Here is a 22,327-nt window from a genome sequence, read left to right on the forward strand (position 1 = left end):
CAGCTAGGGATAAATATATCCCCTGATGAACTTTCAGGATTTTGTACAAATTTTTGTAATTGTAAATGTAAAAGCATCTTTGAATGCCAGCGGCTACCACTGTATAAAATGTAATCTCAATTGTTGAACAAAAAAAGAAAAAAAAAAAAAAGATATGTGGGAAAAAAGACTGGAAGAAAATAAGCCAAAATGTTGACATTGGTTATCTTTGGGTAGTAGGAATATGAGTGGGATTTCGTTGGCTCTAATTTTTTGCATTTTTCCATTTTTCTTTACCATACGTTCATGACTGAGGGTAAAAAGGAAAAGAAGTGAAATTGCTTCTTTCCTGACAGTTTTTTAGGAAAATAGCTTTTTGTTCATAAGTCAAATAAATTGTCTTGGGGAAGAAATGTGAAGAAATATGAAGTCAGAAATATTATAATTGAAAGAAGTCTTGGTATAAGTCCAGTATTTTTAAGTGACTGTTTGCTGGAAAACTGTGATGTTAATCTGAGGCCAACCAGGCATGTAACTTTAGGACTTTGCATCTGCCACTCTGTTTTGGCAACTTTTAGAGTAATACAAAAAAGACATGAGAATGATGTGACCCACAATTTATTTGAATCACTAAATACTGTCCAAAAATGGGAGTTACAGTAATTTGTGAGGACACTAGGAAATCTGATTATATTATAAGCCATTTTGGTCATTGAGTATTAGGTTGAACCACATGAACCTATTTTATAGATTAAAAATGGTTGAGTGTAACTTCCTATGATTTAACCTGTTAAAAATAGTACTTTTTCATTCTTCATTCAAATTTGATTTACTTAGCTTGTATTATGTATGTATAATATATATAATATGTATATATGTATATATAATATGTATATACATATATATATAGATTGATACAGATCTATATATATATAGACACAGAGATATATAGGTATCTTATCTAAATTTACAGGTTGGTGTGTCCATTAAGGTTGCAGATAAAAGAAATTATTATTAGAATCTTAAAATTTTGATTTTGGGGTGATTTGGTCATTGGAAATATGTCTTTCTCGAGGACTATTATGACCTTAATGTGGATTATGTGCTAATTTATGTATCTGGATCCCAAAGTTGGTATTCCCTGGAGTCTGATGGCCATTTACTGATGTTGAGTTAATTAAATTGTATTTTATTGAAGCAGTCAAAAAAATTACATCCATAGAAAATAAACTTATTTTAGGCTGTTAGCTTTTTGGCAAGAACCATTGATTTAAGAGTTGAGGACATTTGAAGCAACATCACTAGTCAATTAAAAAACAAGACAAATGATTTGGAGTGGTTTTTCTTGGCTCTTGATGAGCCGGCAGATGTTATTGATACAATTCAGTTGTTCTTTATTCAAGGAGTCAGTGCCAAGTTTGAAGTGGCAGAAAAGTTGGCCTCTGAATAGTCTGTGCAGAACAACTATAGGCAAGAATATTTTCAAAGCTGAGAAAACACTAAGTACAATCTGAAGTGGAATCTGCTAGGATGTGCTGCAACCGATGGTGATAAAATACATATGGAGCAGAGAAAAGCTTAGTTGGACTAGTTTACAAAGCTTGTAAAACTGAGGAGTTCATAGTTTATGGTTATTCGTTGTTATTCATTGGCAGATACTTTGCAGAAAATATTTCCATCTATCCATGTGTGTTACTGAATCAGTATTGTCAACTGTGAAGTCAGTTTGCTCTTTTGGACTTAACTAGCATCAGCTGCACGAATTTTTGTTAGAGGATGAATATCCTGACTGGCTTAGAAGTGGTAAAGTATTTTTTTCGCAATTGTTTGAGCTAAAGGGTGAGATTGAAATTTTTTTGAGCAAAGGGAACTGCCCTCAACTGCTGTTAAATACTAATTAACTTTGGAAATTAGCTTTTTCTGAAGATTGGGTAATGTTTTTAAAATGAATTTAACCTAAGATTTCAAGGCAAAATAGTGCTTATATGTGAAAGACTGTGGTAAAGTCATTTCAGTGGCAACTGATATTCAAATCCCAAGTAATTTCAGGCTGCTTTATATACTTCTCAAGCCGTCAAAGAAGTTAGATTGTCATTCCCACATGAATATGAATGGACGCATTTTCTAGTCTCAAACTATAGTTCCCACAGCATTTTTCAGAAGTTGACACAAATGCACAGAAAATTCCATATTTCAAAAATTTGTTTAATTTTGCAGTGGAGAAACTTTCTACCTAACCTTCAGTTGGAAGTAATCAGCACTGTGATGACATACTGAAAAGCAAATATCAGATGAAGAACCAATAGATAACTGCCTTCCCAGTAATGAATATGCTCAATTAAAATCATGATTGTGGGTTAATATCAATATTTGGCAATATCTGTTTCTGTTAAAAGACATTTTCAAAGACAAATACATACAATCTCATTACAGATCAATTTTTTTTTTTTTTTTTTTAAAGAAAAAGTGCTCTCATTCTGCACCCAGGCTGGAGTACAGTGGCACAATCATGACTCACTGCAAGCCTGTAACTCCCAAGCCCAAGTGCTTCTCCTGCCTCAGCCTTCTGAGTAGCTGGGACCATAGGTGCATACCAGCACACCTTAGGTTTTATTTTTTTTTTTATGTTTGTATAGACAGGGTCTCCCTATGTTGCCCAGGCTGGTCTTGAACTCTTGGGCTCAAACAATCCACCTGTCTTGGTCCCCCAAAGTGTTGTGATTACAGACGTGAGCCACTGCGTTTAGCCTATAGATCAATATTAACAGATGAGGCCAGGCGTCGTGGCTCATGCCTGTAATCCCAGCACTTTAGAAGGCACAGGTGGGCTGATCACTTGAGATTAGGAGTTCAAAAACAGCCTGGCCAACATGGTGAAACCCCGTTTCTACTAAAAAAAAAAAAATACGAAAATTAGCCAGGTGTAGTGGCATGTGTCTGTAATCCCAGCAACTTGGGAGGCTGAGGTGGGAGAACCTCTTCAACCTGGGAGGCGGAAGTTGCAGTGAGCCTAGATCGTGCCACTGCACTCCAGGCTGGGCAACAGAGCAAGACTTCGTCTCAAAACAAAATTTAACAGATGAGTATTTGTAATAGATTTTGATGATAGGAAACTCCAATTAAGTGAGGTTATTTGTTGAGGTGCTGTCTTCTCAAAAAGAATTTCCTTCTTTTCATTAGCAGACTTTTATTTAAAAAAAAAAATTGTGTGTGTGTATATTTATTTATTTATTTATTTTGTCATACATGGTCTTCTCTTGTCACCCAGGCTGCAGTGAAGTTGTGTGATCTCGGCTCACTGAAACCTCTACCTCCTAGGTTCAAGTAATTCTTGTGCCTCAACCTCCTAAGTAAATAGGATTACAGGCACCCACCAACACGCCCGGCTAATTTTTGTATTTTTAGTAGAGATGGGTTTTTACCATGTTGGCCTGGCTGATCTTGAACTCCTGACCTCAAGTGATCCGTCCTCAGCCTCCCAACGTGCTGGGATTATAGATGTGAGCCACTGCACCTGGCCTATATTATACTCATTATTGTATCTTGAATTTTGTCAACAAAAAGTTTGTAGAAATTGTTTCTGTATCCAGCCTGGGTGACAAGAGTGTCTCAAAAAAAAAAAAAAAAATTGTTTCTGTCTTGTTATGTAAGTATCTATATGATTTTGCCTATTGGCCTGCAAAGACTACAATATTTGTGACTGGGCCCTTTACAGAAAAAGTTACAGATCCGTGTTCTACAGAAGTACTTCTGAAACATGAATGTATATAGTAATTACTGGGGATCTTGTTAAGATGCAGATTCTGGTTTGGTTGGTTTCTGGAGGAACCCATGATTTTGCATTTCTTAATAAGCATCTTGATGATACAGTTGCTGCTGGCTCATGCACTGTAGGTTGAGTAGCAAGGCTCTACTGTTTAGGATTAGCATTTGCTGAGCACCTATTATGTGCCAGGAATTACACCGGAGCTCTTGCGTATATTGCCTCTTTAAAATATCTTATTAGGGCCGGGCACGGTAGCTCATGCCTGTAATCCCAGCACTTTGGGAGGCTGAGGTGGGCAGATCACGAGGTCAAGAGATCGAGACCATTCTGGCCAACATGGTGCATCCTGGCCAACATGGTGAAACCCCATCTTTACTGAAAATACAAAAATCAGCTGGGCGTGGTGATGCGCACCTGTAGTCCCAGTCACTCAGGAGGCTGAGGCAGGAGAATCGCTTGAACCCAGGGGGCAGAGGTTGCAGTGAGCCGAGATCGCACCACTACACTCCAGCCTGGCGACAGAGTGAGACTCCGTCTAAAAAAGAAAAACAACAACAACAACAACAAAAAACTAATTAGAAGATGTTAAGAATTAAGGAAAGATTGTGCTTTTAAGAGTTTTTGGTTAGAAACGCATTGATGCTTGGGTGCATAATTTCCTGTAAGACTTCATGGAAGAGGGTTGAGGTCCTAGAGGAAACTATACATCTGAGAAAAACAATAGGAAACAAAATATATTATTATTTACTGATCCAGGTCAGAGCAGGGCCCGATGCCCTCATATTCCATGGTAAATTTCAGTGTGCCATCAACTAGTTATCAAGTCAAAGAGTAGGCATAGTATATAGCACATACATACTTTATAAATATTTTCTTCCAATCTGTTGTTTGCCTTTTCATTTTGTAACTATGTTCTTTTGAACTAGCACCATTTTAACTTTTTGATGAAGTCCAATTTATTGAATTAAGAACTTGTAATTATTATTTGAGACAGGTTCTTGCTGTGTCACCCAGCCTGGAGTGCAGTGGTGCAATCTTGGCTCACTGCAGCCTCGACCTCCTTGGCTCAAGCAATCCTCCCACCTCAGCTCCTTAGTGGCAACTACAGATGCGCACTGCCACACCCAGCTAATTTTTGTAGAGACGGGGTTTTGCCATGTTGCTCAGGCTGATCTTGAACTCCTGGACTCAAGTGATTCTCTTGCCTTGGCCTTCCAAAGTGCTGGGATTACAGGCTGGGTGCTACCATACCCAGCCTGTAATTATTTTTTTTTTAATTGTGGCAAAATATAAAATTTACCGTGTTAACTGTTTTTAAATGTAAAGTTCAGTGGTATTAAGTACGTTCACATTGTTGTGCGACCATCACCACTCTTCATCTGTAGAAATTTTCCGTCTTCCCCAGCTGAAACTCTGTACCCATTAAATACTAACTTCCCATTCCACCACACCCACCAGCCCCTGGCAACCACCTTTTGTGACTGACTTATTTTACTTAGCATAGTGTCTTCAGAGTTCTCCGTGTTGTAGCATGCCCCCACATTTTCTTCATTTTTCCGGCTGAATAATATTCCATTGTATGTAGATACCACATTTTGTTTATCCATTCATCTGTTGATAGCCATTTGGATTGCTTCCACCTTTAGGCTAATGTGAATAATGATGCTGTAAACATGTGTGTACAAATACCTGTTTTAGCCATTGCTTTTGCTTGTATTGGTTATATACTCAAGTGAAATTGCCGGATCATATGGTAATTCAGTGTTTCATTTTTTGAGGAACCGCTATACTGTTTTGCACAGTGGCCGCACCATTTTAAGTTCTCAGCAGCAATGCACAAGGATTCCAATTTCTCCACATCCTAACTAGCACTTGTATATTTGGGTTTTAGTTTTTGATAATAGCCATCCTAATGGGTATGAAGTGGTATCTCACTGTGATTTTGATTTGCATTTCCCTCATGATTAATGTTGAACATCTTTTCATCTCCTTATTCGTCGTTTGCACACCTTCTTTGGAAAAATTTCTATTCCAGTCTTTTGTCCATTTTTTGGTTTGGTTTTTTGTTACTGAGTTGTAGAAGTTCTTTATATATTCTGAAATCAATCCTTTGTCAGATATGTAATTTTCAGATTTCCATTCTGTGGGTTGCCATCTCACTCTGTTGATTATGCCTTTTAGGCGCAAAAGTTTTTAATTTTGATGAAGTCCAACTTACCCATTTTTCTTCCTTCCTTCCTTCCTTCCTTCCTTCCTTCCTTCCTTCCTTCCTTCCTTCCTTCCTTCCTTCCTTCCGTCCGTCCGTCCGTCCCTCCTTCCCTCCTTCCGTGCAGTGGTGCGACCTTGGTTCACTGCGACCTTGGTTCACTGCAGCCTTTGCCTCCCAGGTTCAAGTGATTCTTGCCTCAGCCTCCTGAATAACTGAGATTACAGGCACACACCACCATGCTCGGCTAATTTTTTTGTATTTTTAGTAGAGACGGGGTTTCGCCGTGTTGGCCAGGCTGGTCTTGAACTGCTGACCTCAAGTGATCTGCTGGCCTTGGCCTCCCAAAATGCTGGGATTTCAGGCATGAGCCTCTGCACTTGGCCCTATTTTTTCTTTAGTTGCCTGTGCTTTTGGTGTTAGATCAAAGAAACCAGTGCTAAAATGAATGCCACGAAGCTTTCTCCATATGTTTTCTTCTAAGAGTTAGAAAGTTTTAGGTCTTATATTCAGGCATTTGATCCATTTTGAGTTAATTTTTGTATATGGTTAAAGTAAGGATCCAACTCAGTTTGTTTGCTTGTGGATATCCAGTTTTCCCTGCACCATTTGTTGAAAAAACTGATCTTTCCCCACTGAATGAATGGTGTTGGTGTTCTTACTGAAAATCATTTCACGTGAGGGTTTGTTTTCTGGTCTCCCTGTTTTATCCCATTGATCTATATCTATCTATATATATGTATGTCTGTCTTTATGCCAGTACCATATTCTTATTTTTTAAATGTGATTTAATGTTTTCAAAATAGTCCTGTGCCAGGGAAGGATTGATAGTTTTTTTTTTTGTTTTTTTTTTTTTGTTTTTGAGACGGAGTCTCGCTCTGTCACCCAGGCTGGAGTGCAGTGGCCGGATCTCAGCTCACTGCAAGCTCTGCCTCCCAGGTTTATGCCATTCTCCTGCCTCAGCCTCCCAAGTAGCTGGGACTACAGGTGCCCACCACCTTGCCCGGCTAGTTTTTTGTATTTTTTAGTAGAGACGGGGTTTCACCATGTTAGCCAGGATGGTCTCGATCTCCTGACCTCGTGATCCGCCCGTCTCGGCCTCCCAAAGTGCTGGGATTACAGGCTTGAGCCACCGCGCCCGGCCGGATTGATAGTTTTTTATAAAGCAAAACTTCAGTAGATTGTAAGTTTCAGTGCCAAGCTTAAGACTTGACAGACCTGCCATATAATAGGTGTTTGATTTGAGAATCATGTTTGAAGCCAAAGGAGGTCTGAAAAGAAAACAGAAGGCCATGGGGAATATTTGCAGTTAAGAGAGAACAAGAAGGTGGTGGGGGGAACAGGTGTAGCTGAATTATGAAAACTAGAACTGTTTATGTTTTTACTTTGGTTTTTCCTCTCAAAGGAATAATGTACAGTTTCTGATGTAATAGCAAGAAGGGAAAAAATGGAAGCATTGATAATACTAAGGATGATATGGTTATAAACCAGTTTAAGGGAAGAATTAAATGATAGCACAATAAAATTGAAGCTATGGTAGACTTCTAAAAAGACATAAGTGAGGGGAGAAGGAGACAAGGAGTGAGCAGATGCCAGAGAGGTAGGGTACTTGTGAATACAAGATTTCTTGGATGTCAAGAAGGAATGAGGTCAAAAGCAAGTGTTAAGTTAAAGGCTTTAGCTTTTTAGAGGGATTTACCTCTTTTTTTGAGCTAAAGGAAGTAGACAGGGGAAGGTGTATTTTCAGGTACAGGGATCCAAATAAGCATGAAAGAGTGGCCACCATTCATCTAGTCCTTTGTCCAGGTGAGGATAAAAAGTAAGAAAGGCAATTTCAAAAGATAAGATCTATAGGAGTAGTTGTTAACCTTTAGGAGAATAATGTCAGGATGTGTGGAAGGGGGCTCGTATAGTTCAAAAATGCTCCCCAAGTCATTCCAGATTCTGGCAATATCCTTACCTGCTCTCTTTGAGAGCCATTCATTTATGTCACTTCTAGGGTTTTTGTCAGAATTAGCGGACTTAGATAAAGTAATTTTTAAGAATTTGTGGTCGGTGATGAGCAACATTCACCATCTTTCGTTTGAGTCTCACGGCCATGAGATCAACCCCATGCACCGCTCTGAGACCTGCCAGCCACTCTTCCCCAGGGTTGGGGACTCCAGGCTCAAGAAGTGGATTTCTATTAGGCTAGATTTTCATTTAAACGTGAACTTAGCTCTGGCCGGAAGGTGGTGGTCGTACGCTGCGAAGGCATCAACATTTCTGGCAATTTCTACAGAAACAAGTTGAAGTACCTGGCTTTCCTCCGCAAGCGGATGAACACCAACCCTTCCCGAGGCCCCTACCACTTCCGGGCCCCCAGCCGCATCTTCTGGCGGACTGTGCGAGGCATGCTGCCTCACAAGACCAAGCGAGGCCAGGCTGCCCTGGACCGCCTCAAGGTGTTTGACGGCATCCCACCGCCCTACGACAAGAAAAAGCGGATGGTGGTTCCTGCTGCCCTCAAGGTCGTGCGTCTGAAGCCTACAAGAAAGTTTGCCTATCTGGGGCGCCTGGCTCACGAGGTTGGCTGGAAGTACCAGGCAGTGACAGCCACCCTGGAGGAGAAGAGGAAAGAGAAAGCCAAGATCCACTACCGGAAGAAGAAACAGCTCATGAGGCTACGGAAACAGGCTGAGAAGAACGTGGAGAAGAAGATTGACAAATACACACAGGTCCTCAAGACCCACGGACTCCTGGTCTGAGCCCAATAAAGACTGTTAACTCCTATAAAAAAAAAAAAAAAAAAAAAAAAAAAAAAAAGAATTTGTTTGAACTTCATCTAGAATTTGGAGTGCTTTAGTGTGCGTAATAACAGTAACATCAGGGTGTTAAAATTTTCCCCTTAATTTTCAAGGTGTTGTTTAATAATAAATGTTACTTCAGTCATCTGTATGTATGATAAACGTGTCTGTGTTTCATTTACCTGATGGAAACCTAAAACTATCAACCATACAAAAAATCTTAAGGATTGTGACAATAATAAAACAGTTCTATATAGTTTCAAATGTAGTTATATAAGATATACATAAAATAATTAAGTGATAATGTCACATAGTTACAATTCTGGGTATGCTTAGAATAGGGAGGTTACATTAGAAGAGTAGTATTTTTTCAACTATGGACCCATGGTCCATTATTGGTTTATGAAATCAATTTAATTGCTATTTACTACTGTCACCCCACCCTTTTTTAAATGGATTGGAATAGACTAGAAAATAGTTGTTGTACAGGACACTTACTACTGCATTGCAGTAAGATTCGGTATTCTGTGAAACTTTTAAATATATGAATGTTTGTAACTGTGTATGAATTAGATGGAAAATACATTTCTTTCTGTGAGTTGCAGCCAAAAGTGTTGGAAATCCATTGTAGGATGTTTTGGTAAGTTGATGTGTACATTTAAAAATAGTCTGTCAATTTCATCTGCTTGTAGCATTCCTAAATTTTTAACATCTTAACTAATCATATATATATATATTTGTGTGTGTAAGTATAAAGTATACACACATATATATGTACATATGTATATTTTTTTTCTTAATAGGTGCAATGGATGAGCTTCATAGTCTGGATCCAAGAAGGCAAGAGTTATTGGAAGCTAGATTTACTGGAGTTGCAAGTGGGAGCACTGGGAGTACGGGCAGTTGCAGTGTTGGAGCTAAAGTGAGCAAAATTTTCATCTTTATTTGACAGTCTTTCTTTGTATTAAATGGTCTAAAATAGTATGTAAAGGATTCCTACATATGTGCTTAACAGCAAATGTAACTTTTATAATGTATAGAATAAGATCAGTGTTCATAAACCTGTTTTGAATATAGTATACCATATTTCAGGGGCATTAGGCATTATAATACAGCATAATATGTTTCAGGGATAAAAAGGAGTTCGGTAGATTGTACTGCCGGTCTCCCACTGTGTACTTTCTTACCCTGCCTGCCCTTATTATCCATGGTCCTATCTGTACATCTTATCCACTGTTTCTAATTGCTGCATAAAACTTTAATAGCGTATATCTTTTAGGTCAGGAGTCCTCAACCCTGGGCCGAGGACCAGTACTAGTCCTGTTAGGAACCTGGCCGCACAGCAGGAGGTGAGCGGCAGGAGAATGAGCAGTACTGCCTGAGCCTCACCTCCTGTTAGATTTGGCGGTGTTAGGTTCTCATGGGAGCATGAACTCTATTGTGAATTGCGCACATACGAGGGATCCAGGTTGTGCACTCCTTATGAGAATCTAATGCCTGATCTGAGGTGGAATAGTTTCATCTCTAAACCATTCCCCACCCCACCCCCAGCCCCCCATTTTTCATGGAAAAATTGTCTTCCACGAAACTGATCCTGGGTGCCAAAAAAGTTCGGTATCTTTGTGTTCAGCCTTTCAGTAATAGACCCAGATTGTCTACCTCAAACTGTGATGAGTTTTCATGTACTTGGGCTCTTACGGACCTTTGTGACCATTTATTTAGGATGTATTCCCAAGAGCACAATTGCTAGGTCATAGGGTATGTATAGACTAAAACTGGATAAATACAAGGATGCTGTTCAGAACAGTTGTACTAATCTGCATTTTCAGTGGAGTGCATGAGTATTTCTGTACTTCTATATCTCAGAAACACTTGACACCATCCACATTCCTCGTCATTTAGGTATAAAATATCTTTTTGTTTTACTTGTACCATCAATTATTTTGAGAATTTTTTCTTCTTCTTCTTTTCTTTTCTTTTTTTTTGAGGGAGTCTCACTCTGTCGCCCAGGCTGGAGTGCAGTGGCACAATGTTGTCTCACTGCAACCTCCACCTCCCAGGTTCAAGTGATTCTCCTGCCTCAGCCTCCCAAGTAGCTGGGATTACAGGTGCCCACCACCATGCCTAGCTAATTTTTAGTAGAGACGGGGTTTCACCATGCTGGCCAGGCTGGTCTTGAACTCCTGACCTCAGGTGATCCCCACCCACCTCGGCCTCCCAAAGTGCTGGGCTTACAGGCGTGAGCCATCACGCTCGGCCTATTTTGAGTATGTCTTTGTATGCTTGTTAACTTGTTGGGAGTCTTAGAAATTATTTTAATTCTTTGTCTGTTTTTATATTAGTATTACTTTCTTTTTTGAACTGATTTTCCCATGTTCCATGTATATTCTACATGTTGATTTCTTGTTGACTTCATGCATCATAAGTAACTTCTCCCACTTTGTCATGTCTCTTACTTTGTTCATGGTCTCTGTTGAACTGGAGTTGTGTGAATTCATAGCATATTGAACTTTCTAAATTTGTTATCATCAGTCTCACCAATTTTTTGCCTTATGGTTTGTACCTCAGAAGTTTTGACTAACCCTTGGTATTTAACAAAAATAAGCATCACCATTAACCATTTGGGTCAAATGGACCTTTTTGTATTTTTATATTTATAAGTTATTTTACTACTAATTTATAGACACAGGAATAAAAGGATTATGAAAAACAACTTTATTAGATATTTTAATAAGAATTATATTGCACACCTCTTTTTATCAAGTAAATTTTGGCTCACAAACATAAAAGATGAAAGAATACTGTGATACGTCCTTTGAGCATAATGAGGTGGTCCAGAATATGGTTGCAGAATATTATATGATGCAGTCCTTACTGTGTTTTCTTTTTTTCCTTATAAATATATTGTTCAATTCATTGATTCTTGAATTTGAGAAAATTCGTCTAGGTTTATGTTATCTGATTATCTGAGATTTTACAAATAGTATCACCACCATCAGCTTCAGAGTCTAGACATGCTACTGTTGGTGTTTATTTTCTGATTAATCTAATAATTGTAAGATGTATTCCTCTGTCATTTTCTTCTCTTAGCCATTGTGGATGGAAAATGAAAATTTTTGAATTTTTAGGTGGAGTCAGTGAAAGCCAAGATTAGACTACAAAGATGGTATTCTAGTCTTTCAAAAATATTCTTAAAAGATGAAGCGGGGTGAAAAATGATGCAGTACTTGAAAGATAATGGAAGGCAAGAAGAAAACTGAAAGATGATTTATTTTACTATTGCACCATCCTTGTAGGTTATTAAATCTGTATTTTTCTGTTGTTTCCATAACAAATGAAGTAAACTTAGGTGTTTAAAACAACACAAATTTATTATAGTTTTGTAGGTTAGAAGTCTGTTACTAGTTTTATGGGCTAAAATCAAGGTGTTTATAGGGCTGTAATCCTTTTTGGAGGCTCAAGGGGAGGATCAGTTTCCTTGCCTTTTTTAGTTTCTTCTTTTTTTTTTTCCCCCTCTGAGACAGGGTCTGGCTCTGCCACTCAGCCTGGAGTGCAGTGGGGTGATCGCGGCTCACTGCACCTTCTGCCTCCTGGGGTCAGGTGATCCTCCCGCCTTAGCCTCCCCAGTAGCTGGCACTACAGGTGTGTGCCACCATGCCCAGCTAATTTTTGTATTTTTAGTAGTGAAGAGGTTTCACCTTGTTGCCCAGGCTGGTCTTGAACACCTGGGCTCAGGTGATTTGCCCACCTCGGCCTCCCAAAGTGTTGGAATACAGGTGTGAGCCACAGCACCTGGCCACCTTTTTTGGTTTCTAGAGGCTGCTGTATTCTTTGGCTTGGCTGTTCCTCCAGTTTCAAAGCCAGCAACAGCCCATCTCCTTGACCATTCTTACAAAGTCACATCTCTGACAACAGTCTGGAATGGTTGGGTCTCTACTTTTATGTACTCAATGTGATTAGAGTAGAACAACCCAAATAATCTGGGATAATCTTCCCCAACTCAAAAGGCTTACCCTTAGTCACTTCTGCAGAGTCCTTTTTTTGCCATGTTAAGGTAATATAGTCACAGGCTCTGGGATTTAGGGTGTGTGTATCATTGGGGAAATTATTCTGCCTACCATACACCATCATTCTTCATTTTTTTCTTTGATTTTTTATTTTGTTTTTTAGTATAGTTGGGAATAATTGATGAAAATAATAAGTAATGATGAAGTAATTCCTAGTATGTGATAAATTCAAAATATAGGAAAAATAAGATCTGTGAGATTCCATAATATATTTTAGATTTATGAAAGGGTCCATTTGACATCTGATACTTGCAAGATATAATGAGTTTTATTCTATTAACAATAAATATAATTTTTGTTTTTTTGATGATCCCTAAGAAGAATAAAAGTCCTCAAATATCATTCTTTACAAATACTTAGAATGGCTCAAAAAAGAAATTCAAAAACTAGAATTTGATCTCATAGACCTTGATGGTATTCTAATTGTTAAATACTGCTTCTCCATCCCTGGGCCATAAAGATATTCTACAGTTTCTGTTATTAATTTTATAGGTTTACTGTCATACTTGCTCTGTAATCCATCTAGGGTCCACCTTTTGTATAGTTTTGGTAGTGATCCAGTTTTATTTTTCTCCATCTAGTGAACAAGTTTTCTCCACAGTGCTTCTTAAATCATCTTTTTTTTTTTAGTGATTTGTGATGCCATCTTTATCATACATATGACTTACATAATTAACACATATGATTTACATATATATGATAAGTATATGTGGGCCGGGTGTGGTGGTTCATACCTATAATCCCAGCACTTTGGGAGGCCGAGGCCGGTGGATCACTCGAGATCAGGAGTTCAAGACTAGCCTGGTGAACATGGTGAAACCCCATCTCTACTAAAAAATACAAAAAATTAGCTGTGCATAGTGGCAGGTGCCTGTAATTCCAGCTACTCGGGAGGCTGAGGCAGGAGAATTGCTTGAACCCAGGAGATGGAGGTTGCAGTGAGCTGAGATTGCGCCATTGCACTCCATCCTGGGTGACAAGAATGAGACTCCATCTCAAAAAAAAAAAAAAAAAAAAAAAAGTTTATGTGGTTGCCATGTATATATAGGATATAGGTTTGTCTCTGAAATGTCTCTGATGTCCCAGTGGTCTGTGTTCTTGTGCTCCAATATCACATTAAAAATACTATCATATTTTGGTATGTCTTTTTTATATAGTAAAGTAAAATCTCTTGTTTACTCATTTTCTAGGGTTGACTTTGTTCTTTATGGATCTTTAGTCCTTCATAAAATTTAAGCATCTCTATATTCTTGATAGCATTTGCGAATTCTTCTATTGTAGCTTTTTTGTGTCTTTTTCCTTAAAATATTCGAATGTAATTCTAATTTTGAATGCATTCAATTTGTACATTACTTTAGGGACTACTAGCATCTTTGTAAGATTAGGTTATCCTATTTAAGTACATGAAATGTCTCCCTATTTATTCAGTTCTCCCCATAGACTTCTTAGGAATTTTTGGCTATTAGATCCTTTAAAGTTTGTTGTTAATCTGTTTTTAATTATATTTTCTAGTTGATTATTGCTGACTTAGGATGCTTTTAATTTTTATAGTTTGATCTTGTATCTGGCAGTTTTGCTGTTGTTCTCTTTTATTGATTGTAATGGTTTGTTGGTTCTGTAGATTTATTTAAGAGAAATAGTTATCTTCCAAAAATGATAGTTTAATCTCTTATACCTTAAATATGTATTTTTTCCTTATCTTGTTCATGACCTTGAATGCTGTGTCTTGTTCTTGCCTTGAAAGAGGAATTGTCTGAAGCTTCTTCATTAAGCATAATGCTTGCTCTAGGTTTCAAGTATATAACTATGCCCAAATTAAAGAAGAGCTTTTTTATTCCTGGTTAGTTAAGGAGATTTTGTTTGTTTTAAAAATTATAAATAGTTTTGAACTTAGGAAAGTCTTTTTTCAGTGTTGATTGAAAGACTCAGGTTTTTCTCCTTTGGATTATTAATATGATAATCGAATAGATTCTTAAAATGTTGAACCTTGTTTGCATTTCTGGGATAAACCATACTTGATATGATGTACTATTTAAAAAACACTTATCAGGCCAGGCCTGGTGGCTCACACCTGTAATCCCAGCACTTTGGGAGGCCGAGGTGGGCAGATCAGGAGGTCAGGAGTTTGAGACCAACCTGGCCAATATGGTGAAACCCTGTCTCTGCTAAAAATACAAGAATTAGCTGGGCATGGTGGTGTTCACCTGGGGTCCCAGCTACTCGGAAGGCTGAGGCAGGAGAATTGCTTGAACCCGGCAGGTGGAGGTTGCGGTGAGCCAAGATCGTGCCACTGCACTCCAGCCTGGGCCACAGAGCGAGACTGTCTCAAAATAAACCAAAACCAACCAACCAACCAAAGAAAACCCCACCATTCATTGGATTTAATACATGATTATTATTTATGATTTTTACATATATGCTTTAAGAGAAATGAATGTGCCAACTGGAAGAATGTAGTTCAGTGAGTTTTGACAAATGTATACACTTATGTAATCTACATTCCTCTGAAGATACAGAACATTTTCATTACCCTACCATATCTGGTTTATAATTCACTATCACATTAGCCTCACAAAATGAACTGGGCCCCTTTCACTGTTTTTAGTTTTTTCAGCATCCTGTATATGATAGGAAATGTTCATGAGAATATGAGTAGACACTTGTAAAACTGTCTTGGCCTGGAGTTTGTTTAGAATGGAGACCTTTTTTTTTTTTTGAATACAGGGGCTCACTTTGTCACCCAGGCTGGAGTGCAGGGGTGTGATCTTGGCTCACTGCAACCTATGCCTCCCAGGCTCAAGCAGTCCCTCCATTTCAGCCTCCCAAGTAGCTGGAACTATAGACGCTTGCACCACGACACTCGGCTAGTTTTTTGTTGTTGCTGGATTTTTTTTTGTAGAGACCAGGTTTTGTCATGTACCCAGACTGATCTCTAACTCTTGACTGAAGCGATCCACCTGTCTTGGCCTCCCAACGTGCTGGGATTACAGGTGTGAGCCACTGTGCTCAGCTAGGGAGATCTTTTACTGTCATTTTAATTTTTTTTTTTTTTGAGACGGAGTCTCGCTCTGTCACCCAGATTGGAGTGCAGTGGCACGATCTGGGCTCACTGCAACCTCCACCTCCCAGGTTCACGCCATTCCCCTGCCTCAGCCTCCCGAGTAGCTGGGACTGCAGGCGCCCACCACCACACCCCCCTAATTTTTTTTTGTATTTTTAGTAGAGACGGGGTTTCACCGTGTTAGCCAGGATGGTCTTGATCTCCTGGCCTCATGATCCACCCGCCTCGGCCTTCCAAAGTGCTGGGATTACAGGCGTGAGCCACCGCGCCCGGCCTAATTTCTTTAATATTTAGTTCGTTAATTCATTTCATGTAAGCTTTTAAACTTATTAGTATATATTTATAATACTTTTAACAACCTCCTTTGTTACTTTCTTTCTTCATATTCTCCTTTTCTGTTCATTCTTGCCAGAACTTTGTTTACTGAATATTTCAAATAAACAAATTTTTGTTTTAATGTTTTTCACTTTTTTTCTTCTCCCTTTTCCCCAATGATTTCTGCCTTCATAATTTACTTGTTATTTTGGATTTGCTTCTGTGGCTCTTCTTCCAGCTATTGAATTGAATGTTTAGTTTATTTACTTGTATATAGACATAATTAACATACAATAAAATGTGTAGCTCTTATGTGTTTGGTTATGGAACTTTCTCCCCACGGTTTTTATTAAGGTATAATTATCAATTAGTAAAATTACCCTTTTTTTACTTGTATAGTTCTGTTTTAAGATTTGACAAATGTATTTAATTGTGTAACCACCATCACAATTAAGATATTAAGTAGTTTATTTCACCAAAATATTTTCCCATACACCTTTGTAGTCAGCTCCTCTAGGTTGCCTCTGGCAACCACTGATCTGTTTTCTGTTCTTTTAGTTTAGGTTTTTAAGAAATGTTACATAAATGGGTACATATTGCAATATGTACCTTTTTGAGTATGGCTTCTTTTAACTTAGCATAATGCATTCATTTGAGATTGATCCATGTTGTTGGATGTTGGACCCTTTTGAATGCTAAATAGTATTCTGCTGTATGAAGATAACTACTTCTTTTTAGTCCATTTTCTGTTTGTTTATTTTTTGAGACAGAGTCTTGCTCTGTCGCCCAACTGTAGTGCAGTGGCACACTCTTGTCTCACTGCAACTTCCACTTCCTGGGTTCAAGCGATTCTTGTGCCTCAGCCTCCCGAGTAGCTGGGATTACAGGCGTGTGCCCCCATGCCCAGCTGATTTTTGTATTTTTAGTAGAGAAGGGGTTCACCCTGTTGGTCAGGCTGGTCTCAACTCCTGACCTCAAGTAATCCGCCTGTCTTGGCTTCCCAAAGTGCTGGCATTACAGGCATGAACCATCGCGCCTGGCTTTTTTAGTCCATTTTCTAGATGAGGAATATTTGTGTTGTTTCCAGTGTTTTGATAATTAGGAATAAAGGTATTGTAACCATTTGCGTATTCAACCTCCTGAGCTCAAGTAATCCTCGCAACACAGCCTCCCAAAAAGCTGGGACCACAGGTGTGCACCACCACGCCTGGCTAATGTTTTGAAGAGATAGGGTTTCATCATGTTGCCCTTAGATATGGAAATTGTTTAGTGTAAATAATACAAAAAACAAAATATAAAACACTTCCATCCCTCCAGAGTGTTTTCTTCTGCCCCTTTCCAGTCATTTCCCTCTTGTCAAACCCTTTCCCCCAGCTCTTATCTAATTTCTGTCACTACATTGCCTGTACTTGGATTCCATATACAGTAAATGAAAGTATGTAGTATATTCTTTTGTGTCTGGCATCCTTTATTTAACATAGTATTTTTGAGATTTATCCACGTTGTTGCTGTTTTAGTAGTTAATTCTTTTTGTTGATGAATAGAATTCCATTGTGTGAATATACCACAGTTATGCATTTAGTAGAGTGGTATTTGGATGTTTTCATTTTGCCTGTTATAAGTAAGATTACAATAAACATTTTGGTACAAATGTTTTGGTAACATGTTTTCATTTCTCTTGGGAAGATACTTAGCTGGATAGATGTATATTTAACTTGATAAGAAACTGCCAGGTTTCCAAAGTGTTTGTACCTGTATAAAAACTTTGTTCTGCATCCTCCCTGACATTTTGTTGTGATTCTTTTTCATTTTAGTGTAGTGGGTGTGAAGTAATATCAGCTCGTTTATTTTAACTTTTCTTGTTTTTTGATTAATGCTATCCCTCCAAGAACTGCTGTTGTAACTGTTCCATAAGTTTTGATGGGTGCTATTTTAATTAATGTTCAGATCTATATATTTCATAATTACCTTTGTTTCCTTTTTAACACAAGGGTTATTAATATAGGATATTTTGAGCTATCTTTTTGTTCTGGATTTTCAATCTGTTGCATTACAGTTGGAAAGTAGTTTGTATGACATCAGTCCCTGAATGTGCCTCATTTTAGAAACATTTCATATCTGATAGCTCTTAATTGTATTTGTTCAGATCTTAGACATCTCCTTGTATTGTGAACTTGGTGTATCTTTTTCTGAGGGAGGTGTGTTAAAATATTTAACTGATGATCCATGTATTTCTACTTGCCATTCATTTGTTTTTGCTTGATACATTTTGAGGTAGTATTTTTACATGTGTATCTCTTGTTCTTTTTATGACTGTACACTACTTACTGTTAACTTTAGCTTTCTTTTGGATTATATTTGTTTTAGATACATGGTTTTCTATTTTATTTTTGCTCTCTTTAAATGTGTTTCTTGGGGCTGGGAGTAGTGGCTCATGCCTGTAGTCCCAGCACTTTGGGAGGCCGAGGCAGGTGGATCACTTGAGCCCAGGAGTTCAAGACCAGCCTGGGCAACACGATGAAACCCTATCTCTTCAAAACATTAGCCAGGCGTGGTGGTGCGCATCTGTGGTCCCAGCTTCTTGGGAGGCTGAGTTGGGAGGATTACTTGAGCTCAGGAGGTTGAGACTGCAGTGAGCTGAGATCATGCTACTTCAGCTTGGACGACAGAGTGAGACCCTGTCTCATTAAAAAATAAATAAATACATGTATTTCTTGTAGACATCATATGTTTTTTGATAAAGTAGGAGCATTCAACTCTCTTAAATGGTGAGTTTTGTTTATTACATTTTTTGTAATTATTGTTATTTTCTGACTCGGTTCTACTATCTGTTGCCTAATGTCTTCTTGTACTTTATGCATTTTCCATTGGACAAATGTGAATTTTTTTTTTGATGTTTTAAAGTTACATATTCTATTTGTAGTGTTATGACAGTATACTCAGTGTAGTATATAGTATATGAGTGTAGCATGTCATTATAACACCGAAAATGCTCTTTCAAACTGCATTCCTGTGGGTTTTTTCCCTTTAAGTTTCGCTTAATTTGTGTTCATGTACATCTTTACCATCTTTCTCTGGTATTGCTGTGGTCTCCTGGCTGCTGTGTGTGTGTGTGTGTGTGTTTTTTTTCCTTCTTTGAGAGAGGGGTCTCACTCTGTCACCCAGGCTGGAGTGTGGTGACACAATCTTGGCTCACTGCAGCCTCTGCCTCCCAGGCTCAAGTGATACTCATGTCTAAGCCTCCTGAGTAGCTTGGACAATAGGCAAGTGCCACCATGCCTGGCTAAGTTTTTTGTATTTTTTTTAGAGATGAGTCTCACTGTGTTGCCCAGGCTGGCATTTAACTCCTGGGCTCAAGAAGTCTGCCCACCTTGGCCTCCCAGAATGCTGGGATTACAGGCATGAGCCTCTGTGCCTGACCAGCTCCTTTTTTAAATTCAGTTGTTATAACTCATTATTGTCTTTGAAATTCAGATTGTCTCAAATTTGGCCAGTGGAAACTCCTTCACATGGTCACTTTAGAGATCTTTTATCATTCTTTGGTTTTCAGACACAAGACATTTCTGGCTTACCTCATCCATTTCTGCATTGAATGTGAGCAGACATTCTCCAAGGATTCCTGGTTCATTTTAGTGAATAATGGTACTTAGGAACCAACATCTAGGTGCTAGTTGTGCTTGTTGTTATAATACATAATAGTCTCTTAGAAGAATGCCAGCTGATGTAGAATCAGAACATTCATCATTTGGCATCCCAAATGTAATTATTAAGGCAAGGATCATCAATGGATGCTAATACCATTTAGTAAAATGTTTTCAAGAGCAGTATACTTACAAAGTCCTAATGTTTTACCCCATAGATTAGTTACTACAAAAGAGAAATGTGTTTAAAATGGACACCATTTCTCACCACCATAATAATCAAGATCAGACTTTTCATTGGCATATTATCTCAGAGAATCTGACATTGTATGTGCCTCCTAAGGTGGTGCAGTAGGAGTTACACAAATCACCTCTGTTTTTAATGCTGGAAGTATTTGATTTGAATTTAATGATGAGGCAACACTCCTGGGACACTGCTAGACAGCTGGCCTGGACTCATCAAAGTATTCAGTGCCTTAAAGAGCAAAGAGAGGTAAATGGAATTGTTGTAGATTGGATGAGGCTAAAGAGACATAGCAATCAGATGTAGTGTGTGAATCTGAATCCTGATTTGCTCCCAGACTGGGGGAAAACAGTTATAAAGGACATTTTTGTGACAATTGGGGAAATTCGAGTATAGATGTATGTTGGATGAAGATACTGAATTAATGTTGGTTTTACTCTTTTGTCTTTTGGGTAGGTTGTAATTTTAAAAATTGATTTAAGAACAAATATAGGTGAAGCTACAGAATGTATGACAGTTGTGACCAATGACTCCTGTAATGTTTAGAGTGATGATGATAATGTGCTTGTGAGATGCAGTATTATTAGGCAAATTTTAATAATAGTAGCATCAAGAGTTTGTAATTTGGAAGTAAAAACTAGAATCTAAGGATCAAATTGCTGGTAGCGATGGTGCTCTAGGAGAGAGGGGCAGGGAGAAAGGTAAATACCTTATCTAGGAGTATTGATTTATCCATAGAGAAAAATAGAGCAGTATATTTGCTGAAAGCAAGAAAGTGAGCACAAGCAACAGATACTGTACATAGAAGCTTCGTTTTTTGTTTTTCTGCTTTTATTGTTTTTAATTGATAGAGTAATTGTACATATTTATGGAGTACAGTGTGATATTACATGTATAGACAATGTATAATGATCAGATCAGGGTAACAAGCATATCTGTCATCACTTCAAACATTTATCATTTCTTTGTGATGGGAACATTCAAAATCTGCTCTTCCAGCTATTTGAAGATATACAATAAATTGTTGTTAATTATAGTCTTCCTATAGTGCTATAGAACACTAGGACTTACTCTTGCTATCCAGCTGTACTTTTATATTCATTAATCAACTGTTGGCTGCCCCCTCCCGCCTACTCTTCCCTACCTCTATTCTGTTCTCTACTTATAAGATCAGCCTTTTTGGTTTCTGCATATGAGTGAGAACATGCAGTATTTATCTTTCTGTGCCTGGCTAATTTCACTTAACAATGTCCTCCAAGCTCATCAATGTTGCTGTGAATGAGAGAAGTTTTTTTAATGGTGAGACAGTATTCCATTGTGTATGTACCAGATTTTCTTTATCCATTTGTCTGTTGATGGACACTTAGATTGATTCCATACTTCAGCTATTATGAATCATGTTACAGTAAACATGGGAATGCAGATATCTCTTCAGCATACTGATTTCCTTTCCTTTGGGTATACCCAGTAGTAGGATTGCTGGATCTGGTAGTTCTATCTTGTTTTTAAGGAACCTCCATATTTTTTTTCCTTAATGGCTATACTGATTCGCACTTCCCATCAACAGTGTAGGAGGGTTTCCCTTTCTCTGCATCCTTGCTAGTATTTGTTATTTTTTGTCGTCTTTTTTCTTTTTTGAGACAGAGTCTCGCTCTGTTGTCAGGCTGGAGTGCACAGTATCGGGGCTCACTGCGACCTCCGCCTCCTGGTTTCAAGTGATTCTCCTGCCTCAGCCTCCTGAGTAGCTGGGATTACAGGTGCACGCCACCACGCCCAGCTAATTTTTGCATTTTTGGTAGAGATGGCATTTCACCATGTTGGCCAGGCTGGTCTCAAACTCCTAACCTCAAGTGATCTGCCTGCCTCGGCCTCCCAAAGCACTGGGATTATAGACATGAGCTACTGTGCACGGCCAAGCATTTTTTAATATACCTGTTAAAATTTGTATGGTTTTTGTATGGTTCTTCTTTCAAGAAATGTCTTTGCCCATTTTTAGATTGGATTATTTATTGTTTTGCTGTTGAGTTGTTTGAGTTGCCTGTAAATTCTGGATATTATTCCCTTCTCAGATGAGTAGTTTACCAATCACTTTCTTCCATTCTACAGGTTGTCTCTTCACTTTATGATTGTTTCCTTTGCTGTGAAGAAGCTTTTTAGTTTGAGAAAATACCATTTGTCTATTTTTGCTTTTGTTGCCTGTGCTTTTGAGATCTTCTTCATAAAATCTTAACCTAGACCAATGCCCTGAAGTGTTTCCTCTAA

General features: G+C 38.3%; 1 protein-coding gene, 1 non-coding gene and 1 pseudogene across 3 annotated transcripts in view; all 3 read left to right on the top strand.

Moving 5' to 3' along the window:
• TLK1 (tousled like kinase 1) overlaps window positions 1-22,327 on the top strand; it is a 161,084-nt gene that overhangs the window by 21,735 nt on the left and 117,022 nt on the right. The window contains exon 2 of the mRNA XM_010377611.2: window positions 9,541-9,659. Coding sequence (XP_010375913.1) covers window positions 9,541-9,659 — 119 coding nt within the window. The remainder of the gene's footprint in view (window positions 1-9,540; window positions 9,660-22,327) is intronic.
• On the top strand, window positions 8,000-8,083 carry LOC115893353. The gene has a single exon (XR_004053365.1). It is a non-coding gene; the product is annotated as a small nucleolar RNA Z195/SNORD33/SNORD32 family (small nucleolar RNA).
• LOC104673527 lies at window positions 8,007-8,723 on the top strand (annotated as a pseudogene). The gene has a single exon (XR_749522.2). The product of XR_749522.2 is annotated as a 60S ribosomal protein L13a pseudogene (transcript).

The sequence above is a fragment of the Rhinopithecus roxellana genome, chromosome 14, assembly GCF_007565055.1.
Source record: "Rhinopithecus roxellana isolate Shanxi Qingling chromosome 14, ASM756505v1, whole genome shotgun sequence".
Classification (NCBI taxonomy): domain Eukaryota; kingdom Metazoa; phylum Chordata; class Mammalia; order Primates; family Cercopithecidae; genus Rhinopithecus; species Rhinopithecus roxellana.